This window comes from Acinonyx jubatus, chromosome B2 (assembly GCF_027475565.1).
Source record: "Acinonyx jubatus isolate Ajub_Pintada_27869175 chromosome B2, VMU_Ajub_asm_v1.0, whole genome shotgun sequence".
Classification (NCBI taxonomy): domain Eukaryota; kingdom Metazoa; phylum Chordata; class Mammalia; order Carnivora; family Felidae; genus Acinonyx; species Acinonyx jubatus.
Window position 1 is genome coordinate 32,111,278 of NC_069385.1, and position 10,636 is coordinate 32,121,913.

The 10,636-nt window shown below is 39.9% G+C and overlaps 1 protein-coding gene across 1 annotated transcript; it reads right to left on the reverse strand.

Annotated features, from left to right (window-relative positions):
* Nucleotides 1-706: 706 nt before the first annotated feature.
* LOC106976850 (trace amine-associated receptor 6-like) lies at nucleotides 707-2,702 on the reverse strand. Its single transcript, XM_015074310.3, has one exon. The coding sequence runs from the start codon at nucleotides 2,607-2,609 to the stop codon at nucleotides 1,572-1,574; it is 1,038 nt and encodes a 345-aa protein (XP_014929796.3). The 5' UTR covers nucleotides 2,610-2,702; the 3' UTR covers nucleotides 707-1,571.
* Between the last annotated feature and the right edge of the window lie 7,934 nt (nucleotides 2,703-10,636).

Genomic DNA, 10,636 nt, shown 5'->3' on the forward strand with positions numbered 1-10,636 from the left:
TTTGGATTCCTTACTAGAAATGACAGGTGTATTTTAAAATTTATAAAAAAATTTTAATTCCCCTCCAAAAACTGATACTAAGTTGTATTCTTTTGAGATGTATGTGAGCAAGTTCTACTTTCTCGAGAGTGCTCAATTTTCCATACCCTAATTGTTATCAGGTATTTCTTATTCTTCTAATATTTGCCCACTTGATATATGAACCACTGCCACATTTTAACATTTTAAAATTATGTGTACATTTGGCATTTTAATGTATTTATTAATCATATTTTTTTCCTCCGTAAAATTGCCTATTTATTTGTATGGGAGGTGTTAAGCTATGCCTGTTTTGGAAAAGGCCTCTATGTTTTTAAATCTATTAACCTTCCCTTCACTATGTTTGCTGCCGGTAATTTCCCCAAGTTTGCCTCCCTCCCCCTAAATTTGGCTTTGTTTTCTTTTGAAGTTTTAACATTAAATTTTTTTTATTTATTTTTGAGAGAGAGAGAGAGAGAGAGAGAGAGAGAGAGAGAGACATACAGAGCACAAGCAAGGGAGGGGCAGAGAAAGGGGAGACACAGGATCGGAAGCAGGTTCCAGGCTCTGAGCTGTCAGTACAGAGTCTGACCCAGGACCCCAACACACAAACCATGAGATCATGACCTGAGCCAAAGTCGGACGCTCAACTGACTGAGTCACCCAGGCGCCCTTGAAGTCTTAAAATTTAAATTATGTGCAGAAAGCTACAGGCGGTTTCAGTCAGGGTTCCTCCAGTGAAAAATTATAAAATATTTTCTTTGACTCTTCTAACATCTGAAAGAAATTTGTTTTGCTTTTGTGAATGGCATGACATGAAATGTTTAACAATATTCTCCAAAGAGCTTTATACCGTATTATCCCTTCTTGAACAGTTCATCCTTCTACCATAACTTATAATATATTGTTATTTAGTTCACCAACAATGTACCACTCTGGATAGTGTAATAAAGAGAAAAGAAATGACAGAAAACGGCCCTCCACAATGGCTGGAAGGAAAAACAACATACCTCATGGGATAAGAAACAATCACATAAAGGACAATCACTGGTATGCATTTTACAAGGTCTGCTCATAATTATTCCACAAAATATCTCCAACGATATAAAATATGAGTCTGGCTCTGAGTCTGGAGTGACCGATGTGTATGGCTCGGAGATCTCCAGGAGCTACAGAAAGATGGGCCCCCAAGAAACAAGCAGCTTAAAATGGAAGTCAAGCACACGGAGTCCAGAGAAGACAGGGATGGCGAGATTTCACTGGAAACCTTTGAAAGCGTCTTAAAGACAAAGTTGAAAGGGAGGCCTGGACATGAAAAATAAGTAAGAACCCACAAAGCAGGCAAGTGCACAGATTTGGGGAAACTGGGAAATATAAACTCTGTGTGAACCATTGTTTAGTAAGCACATTTCTGTCAAATACTTGAAGATGTTTAGTTCACCACGAAAACGAAGCAGAAAAGTTATGCCCCTGAAATTGAGGTACCATTTTTCCTCCTCAATTTACTGGGTCATTAAATTCCCAATATATCAATAAATTCCTCAATTTGAAATTTAGGGTTTTTTAGAAAACAAATTCATAGTTGATGAACTGTCTACTCTTAATGCTTGACCACTTACAATGAGTTTTATTGCTCTCCTAAACCAAGGGTAAAATAAAGCATAGATCAAAGGATTTACAGCAGAGTTGTAATAACCAACCCAGCAAAATATCTCATAAACATAAGAAGGTGTTATAAAGCCCCCAAAAGAATCAATGAATGAATCAATCATGTACGGTAACCAGGAGATCAAAAATGCTACCACCGTGATACCCAGGGTTTTAGCTGCTTTTCTCTCTCTCTTACTCACCCTGGTTTTGTATGTCCCTGATGCTTCTGTTTTGCTACTAATGTTTTCAATCTTTATAGCCTGTTTTCTAGCCACAAGAAAAATATTACTATACAGCATCATCATTACAAAAGTAGGTGTGAAAAATGATAGCAAATCTATCAAAATCCAAAATCGATTTATAAGTGGCCGACAACCACCTACACAGCTGAGGGCACTTACTAATTCCTCCAGCCCGTCATCATGAACACCTGTGAAGAACACGGCACCACTGTATACAAGGGGCAGGATCCAGGAGATGCCAATGCATGTCCCTGACACGGACACCGTGAACTTGGTAGGATAGACCAGAGGCTCAGTAACAGCGATGTACCTGTCGATGGAGATGAAGCACAAGTGGAAGACAGAACAATAACAAAATGCCACATCACAGCACGTGTGGAAGGTACAGAAACTCGGCCCAAAGTACCAGCAGCCCTCCACAGACCTGACCATGCTGAAGGGCATGACGGTCACCCCCACCAGAAAGTCAGCGCAGGCCAGAGAGGCGATAAGAAAATTGGTTGGCGAGTGCAGCTGCTTGAAATGCAGGATTGAAATCACCACCAGGAGGTTTCCAAAAACGGCCAGCACAGCCCCCAAGCTGAACAGTGTGTAGAGAATGAGCCGGGGTCCGGGCGAGTAGGGGACTTTCACGCAGGATCCGGTCACGTTCTGGTAGCAGAGCTGCTCGGATGCAGCGGGGGACGGGTTGGTGCTCATGGTGCTGCTGCAAACAGCTTGTAAACGTGGAGAAGTTCTGCCCTTGGCCAGTCGCACCAAGCAGAGCAGTTTCTTATTTCCTAAGGCGGAGAAAAGGTCCTTTGCAACTGCCTACCTTTGTTATAGTTATCGGACAATATCTCCATGGCTTGTCACATACTCCTATTAATTTTAATGTCTGAACACTTGAAGTAATGTATTCAATTCAAATGTTCAACAAATCTTAGCTTAATTCATTGTTACCATTGTTTTGCTTACCTTAGAATATACTTGGAATCAATTTTCTAAGTGCAATTGTTTAATTTCAAGTACATCTTTTACCAATTTGCTAATCCCAAAGATTTCCTCTTGCCTTACAATTTGTCAATAATCTTTTATTTACCTGGTCGTGATACAGGGATATTTCTCTTTGTAACGTTAGTGAGATATGTGTGATTTGTTATCTATCGGTTACCTTTTATTACACCCACCCCAAGACTGTCTGAAGAGTAATGACAAAATCCCCAGAAGCACTGCTGAATCCCACACCCCAAATCCACACCCAAAAGCTAAGGTGGAATCCCTGTAGCGTAAGGTGTGAACAGGGACAAGAAACTTATATTTAATTATCTCCACTAAAGTTTATGTTTTGCTGTAGCCTCAATGCTAAAACTCCCAGAGACAATTTGAAAAAGGAAAATGAGAGAAAACTCTCACTCATAAGCAACGATGCAAAAAATCCTACACAAACTGTTACAAACTCAATCCAGAAATATATAAAAAAGATCATACATCATGATTCGAGTTGATGCCAAGAATGAAAGTTTGCTTTGAAATTAGACAATCTATTAATACAAATCAGCATTGTAACAGATTAAAATCTAACAATCATCTGATGAAGTGAAAAAATGTATTTGATAAATTTCAAACTGTATTCATTACTAACAAGAAAAATTCCTAGCTTACTCTAAAAAACCAGAGGTCTTTTGTACCTATAGAGGTCTGTACAAAAAGGACCTATCTCATATGATACACTCAATACTGAAATGTGACAATATTCTCTTCAAGATGAGTAAAAAGGTTTAGATGCTTTAGTAAAAGATTCAGGGAACATAAGTTCTCCCAAGACGCCCATAAATCTGCCTGCAGTTCAATCATTTGTGTAATGCAATATTTATATTTGGTTATTTATGAAGCGTCTATTTGTGCAAGGTCTTCAACATACAGGAATAAACACAAAATATCTTCTTCCCTTAGCGGGAGTTTCCATGTTAACGTGAGAGACAGACATAACATAACAATTCACTGTGCTTCCAGCTAAAGGTAACACGTGTAAAATCACAATGAGATACCGCTTCACACCTGCCAGAATGGCTAACATTAACAACTCAGGAGGCAACAACAGATGTTGGGGAGGAAGCAGAGAAAGAGGAACTTTCTTTTGCACTGCTGGTGGGAATGCCAACTGGTGCAGTAACTCTGGAAAAACAGTATGGAGGCTCCTCAAAAACTTAAAAAAAGAACTACCCTACGACCCAGCAATTGTACTACTAGGTATCTATCCAAAGGATACAAAAATGCTGATTCGAAGGGGCACATGCGCCCCAATGTTTATAGCAGCCCTATCGACAATAGCCAAATTACATTACGGAAAGAGCCCAAATGTCCATCAACTGATGAACGGATAAAGATGTGGTATATATATATACAATGGAATATTACTCAGCAATCAGAAAGAATGAAATCTTGACATCTGCATCAACGTGGATGGAACGAGAGTGTATTATGCTAAGCGAAATAAATCAGTCAGAGAAAGATAATGTCGTATGATTTCACTCGTATGTGTCATTCAAGAAACAAAAGGGGAAGGGAAGCAAAAACAATATAAAAACAGGGAGGGAGACAAACCATAATAGACTCTTAAATACAGAGAACAAACTGAGGGTTGCTGGAGGGCTAAATGTGAGATGGGCATTAAGGAGGGCACTTGCTGGGATGAGCCCTGGGTGTTACATGTAAGTGATGAATCACTGAATTCTATCCTGAAATCATTATTACACTATATGTTAACTAACTTGGATTTCAATAAAAAATAAAATAAAATAAACACATTTAAAAAGTGTAAAGTGAGAAATGATGTCAACAACTAATAGAAGTGGGGTGAATAAATAGAATTCACTGAGGGTATAAATTTAGGGCCCGGATAGAAGGATGAGGAGAAAAGGAAGGTACTAATGTAAAGAACAGGGAAAGATTCAGATGTTGTGCACAGCTTTGTACATCCCAATGATCATTGCAGATTTTATCCGATGACTAGTGCGTGGAGGTAGAGAAAACATACATATTAGCAGGTGAAGATCTCACCTACCACAGAAGGCAGTCTTCTTGATTTTTTGGTAACATGTCTTTAACTCTCTTGTAAGCCCCAATGTCATGGGATCCCACTGTCTTCTTCCAAGCTTTCCTCTAAATTCCAGGGTCCTATGCAGTCTGCCTCGATGCTGCATGCATAGACTGGGATTGTCTTTGTAGGTGTCCTCTAGGATGAAATGGCCATCTATCTCATAATGAAAAAACATATGTTCACAGGACCCTAAACTCTGAATATGTGCTTATCAATAGCCCCCCTCTAGACTATGAATCTGGCAACCTCTTACACTGCTGCAGTCCATCCAGGTGTGGCTTAGTGAATGGCATGCTGTTTTGGCTTTTTCAGAATTCACAGCCTCATCAGCCTTTCCTCTATCCCCAGGAAAGAGTTCCACTTTCATTGAGAGTAAGTGATTAATTGAGGGTCTTAAACCTGAGTCTCAAGCCCCTTCCTTTTCAGTGTCCTTGACTCAGAGATTTGAGTTACATCAGAGTAGTCTGTCATTTTCTCTCTAGCTTTCCTTCCCTCCTTCCCTCCCTCGCCTCCGCTCAGCCTCTGCTAATACCCCGTGTCCGTCCACAAAATTGAAAACATTCTGAAGTTCTCTTTCAACTCTGTCTCATCATAGTAACCAGGTATTTCTCAACATGTAACTGCGGAGCACCTACCTAACATCTTTATACAAGTTTTCTCAGAAGGGCGCCTGGGTGGCTCAGTTGGTTGAGTGTCTGACTCTAGATTTCCGCTCAGGTCATGAACTCACGGATCATGGGTTCGAGGCCCGGGTCAGACTCTGCACTGATGGTGAGGAGCCTGTTGGACACTCTCTGTACCCCCGCTCCTCTCTCTGCCCCCCCCCCCCCCCCGCTCAAGCTCGCTCTCTCTCTCTCTCTCTCTCTCCCTCTCTCTCTCAAAATAAATAAATAAATAAAGTTTTTTTCTTAGAATTTGGGTCATGGCTCTTATGGCTTTTAATTGTCTGTTTTACAGAAATGCTTCCTAAAACATGGTAGTAAATCTAGAAAGACCCACAAGTATTTTCTGTGAACACAGGGCACAGGTGTGCAAAATGTGTTACTTTATTGTTTAGGCAACTATCATTTTCACAGTAGCAGACAACTTTTGAACACCTGCTATATCTTGGGAGTTTACATGTATTCAGTTATTAAACTGACACACACACAAAACCCAATGAGGTCAGCATAGCTACTAACCCTATTCTGCAGATGAAGGACTGAAACCCTGCAAGCTGATCACTTACCCAGCGTGAACTTCTAGTAAATGGTAACTGGGGATTTGTATCCAAGCAGTTTAGCTCCAGATTTTGTGTTCTGCTCCTCTATGTTGTACAACTATAAATGAACCTAAGGTCTGTGCCATGCCCCTAACTTCCAAGTGATAAAAACTTCCTCTCCATCTATCTGGGCTTTCCCTACTTTCTTCTCTGAGTCAACCACACATCACCAATGACTCTGTAGATTAGAGATCTGGTCTGGGTGACCATCCACTCTCCCTGATATTCAATGAGATGTCCTGCCTGGTCTCTGGACGTTGGCCCAGTCCTGTCACAGAGCAGTCATCGTTCCTACCTGGCAGTAAGGCTTCTTTAGCTCTTACATTTAGCGGCCAATTCCTTTCCCTTTTCAGAAAAATTCAGCTATACTTGTGGCATCATGGGCGGTGGAACATTTGGAGGGGTTTCTAGGACCTGTCATGACTCCAAGGCACGATCAGGGGCTCAGGAATCTTATTGTCCCTGTACCACACAGAGCAATGAGGTGCTCTGTGGTGCTGTCTCAGGCTACGTGCTCAGCCTATGCAGCCATTTCTGCCCGGTGGTCTTTATACACACTGAGTTCTGTCCAGGGAAAGGAGAATGAGTTTCCCCTTGCATTTGGAGCTTGTCCCTGCAAACATACTTAATATATTAGTTTCCTGTCACTGCTGTAACAACTCATCACACACTTGGGGGCTTATAACGACAGAAATTTTATCCCTGTAGAGTCTTGGAGGCTGAAAGCATGACATCCAACATCAAAGCAAGGCGGCGCACCCTCTGAGGGGGCTTGGGGACAATCCATCCTTCTCCCTGCTTCTGCTGGCTGCTGACATGCTGTGGTCTCGTCGCTCCAGTCTCTACCTGTGTGATCACACTGCCTTCTCTTCCGTGTGTGTCACATCTCTCAGCCTCTTTCCTGTAAAGACTCTCGTGATGGCCTTTTGGACCCACCTGGACAATCCAGGCTAACTTCCCCATCTCAAGATGCTTAACTCAATCACACCTTCAGCGACCTTTATTTTTTATTCCAAATAATCTTTAATATGTATAGGTTCTAGGGTCTAGATATGGATCTCTCTATGGGGTTCTTATTCAACCCACCACAATTGCATATCAGTTATCACCCCTTTTCTCAAACCAGACAGTATCCAGGAGAAATCGGGTGCTCCTCCCTCAGAGAACTTCACTATTTTCTCACTTATTTTTGTACTCCAATTATCTTTCTACTCTTGTTCTGGGATGTAGGCAAGCTTTTCTATAGCCCTTACTTCCCCAAATCTGTTCAAGGTAGGCTCTTTTTCCTTTCTCCCAGGGCCTAGACTTTTGAGACTCAAGGGCCAGGAAAACAAACATCTTTTTCTTTTTTCTTTAAAAAAATTTTTTTTGATGTTTATTTATTTTTGAGAGAGACAGAGACAGAATGAAAGTGGGTTAAGGGCAGAAAGAGAGGGAGACACAGAATCTGAAGCAGGCTCCAGGCCCCGAGCTGTCAGCACAGAGCCCGACGTGGAGCTTGAACTCACGAGCTGTGAGATCATTTCCTGAGCCGAAGTCGGATGCTCAACTGACTGAGCCACCCAGGCGCCCCAAACATCTTTTTTTTTCTCCATTTTCAACGAAAACCATTAGAATAAAATAAATATTCTAAGGAGTTTTTTTCAAGTTTATCTTTTTGACATTTTGATTTATCATGTGGAAATATTAAATCTATAGTTAACCTGGCAATTTTTCCATGAGAAACTATGAAAATATTCTCCAGCATTATCTTCTAAATTTTCCTGGCTTTATATTTTACACTAAGATCTGTCCTGAACAATATGTATGTAAGGGCACATGTGTAAGTAAGGGAAGAGTAAGAATCAGAACTTTTTTTTTTCCCAAATAGATATCAAAATATTCAAACACAACTTCTTGACTGGCTCATCTTTCCTCATGACTATGTGACATCATAAGTTTGCATTATGATCAACTATGACAGTCATAGATGATGTTTATAATATGCCATGATAGGGCAATTATTCCCATGTCATGAGGAAGAAATGAAGTGACATACCACATGAAAGTAATTACGTTGAAGAACTAATTATTGTGGTGAATGTATCATTTTGTCATGGTCAATTGTCCAATGTCCTCTAAACATTAAATGTCAGGCTTGAGCCAGATCTGAATGTGACATCCGATTCCCTTACTGTTGGAAGAGGAGGAGTAAAAGGAACTCAACTCCTCGCTAGAGCATGAAGCAGAGGGAGCTGAGGACATTTAAGAAAAGAACTCCAGCAAAAGAAAATGTTGGAATGAAAGTTGGCTGAAAAAAACAAGAGTCTAGGGGAAGGCCAAGAGCACATGACATTAATAGAGAAGAGGAAGAAGAAAATGAACATTGAAGCTAACAGGGAGGTAAGCATAAAAAGTGAAAGTACCAAGAAATTCACCACCCTCCCGACCCTCCCCCCCCCCACCCCACCAAAGACACGGAAGTAGAAAAGTGACAGAGCATAGACATGGGCAGAATCAGCGGTAGGAAATAGGACCTTGTTCACCACATCAGTAAATCTGTTTGTAGATGCTTGGAGAAGCTCACTCTAAACAATATTTAATTGAACTTGAGGAACGCCTTTTTTCAAATTTGATATCATAATCAACACTGTATTCTACATCATAATACATCTGAAATTCCCAACATCCCACAATTTCCTTGATCTTAACTTAGTTTTATCCTGAAAACATATTTATGTTGATTTCTTTACTTTACATTTCTTTACTTCTTGACCAGTTATATTAAGTTTTAATTCTCTCCTAAATTAAGGATAAAATACAACAAAGAATTTAATCCTGAATTTTTGAATCCATATCTCAGGTAGTCATTCCTAGGAAAGACTATCATGAAATATATGGAAGAATCTAATTTCTTTCTTTTCTCTCCTTTGTGACGTTTCACATACCCAGCAGATTTCAGATTTAGAATTGTATTGGAAGTCTTGGTAGCATTTGCCACAATATATTTTGCTTGCCCATAAGATAAATTTCAAAAATCCTTAATTTGCCTTTGAACTTCTATCGTATCCGTTGTAATTTAGCAACAATGTAATGCTATGAGACATTTATAAAATGGGACCCTTCTACTCTCTCAGTTACTTTTTTCTATGTTTGTCCTCTATACTCTAAAAATAAAGAACATGAAGTCTTTTTTAAAAGCTGTGACAGCCAATCTTATCTATTGAGTATATAGTAAGTGGCAGCATGAATTGGTCATTGGGCTATAATGTAATCATTGTCATACGGTTGGCCAAGCCAATCCTCTATTTGTGGAAATTAACCCTCCTGTCAAAAAATGTCCACTCTCCCGTCTGCCTATGAAAGTCCAATGCTTGAAGACTCATCGAAAGGCCCTTCTACTAAGGAAGTAGAGTCTGACAATTTTTAAGCCCTCAGTTCATGAGACCACATGTCAGTGAGAAGACAATGTCCTAGAAATGCCCAACACCAAACATCACCCTTACGACAAATAGTGACAATGAGTCCTCTGTTCACAAGACTTAGCATCTCTGACACTTTTTTCATTCTCAATAACGTATTTTAAAATATGTAGCCCCTATTACCTACAAAATCATGTTCCTTGAGGAAAATACTATATAAAACATACTTTTTATTGTTAGCTGTTCCTAACTCAGGTACTTGCCTGTAATTTATGCTCAATATTTGCTTGAAAAAAATGAAAAATCTCAGTGAACGCCAATGGGAAAAAAAAGATTTCAATCATTTTAATTGAGTGACCCAAAGATAAACCAAAAAGAGAAAAAAAAATGGTTTTGAAACCAGTACTCTATTACAATTTAGATTCACTCTACAAAATACTGTACATATGCATTCCAGAATACTTTTGTTACATCAACAATGTAAAATATTCCAGAGAGCAAAGTGTAAAATTAGAGCATCGTTTTTTTATATCCTTTTTATTAGAAGTTTTTGCAGCACCAGCAAAGACTTTTTCACCCCCACAACATTCTGGGAAAGGGAAGCATGCAGTATATTCAGGTGAGAAAAGTTAGTGTCACTGATAGCAATAATTGATCATTCTTTCCCTTGCAGAATTTCCAATTGCTAATGATCGCTGGGCCAGCTTTCTTGTGGCAAATTTTTCCATTTGCAGCTTTTCACTTCTGTGCAATGTCCATAGTTAATACCTGATTCCAAGGCCAAATTACTGACCCCAGGATATTACAGGTGAATATTCCAAGATTCTGCCCAGCCATTAAGCAAGAAAAGCTTACCTCTTGCCCCAAAAGCTCCTGGAAGGTACAGACAGTATCACAAATCATTTGCTGAACAGACCCTTGGGTAGTGTCACCAACTCTGGTCTTGTGCCTGTTATGGGCTGCATGGTGTCCTTCCAAAATT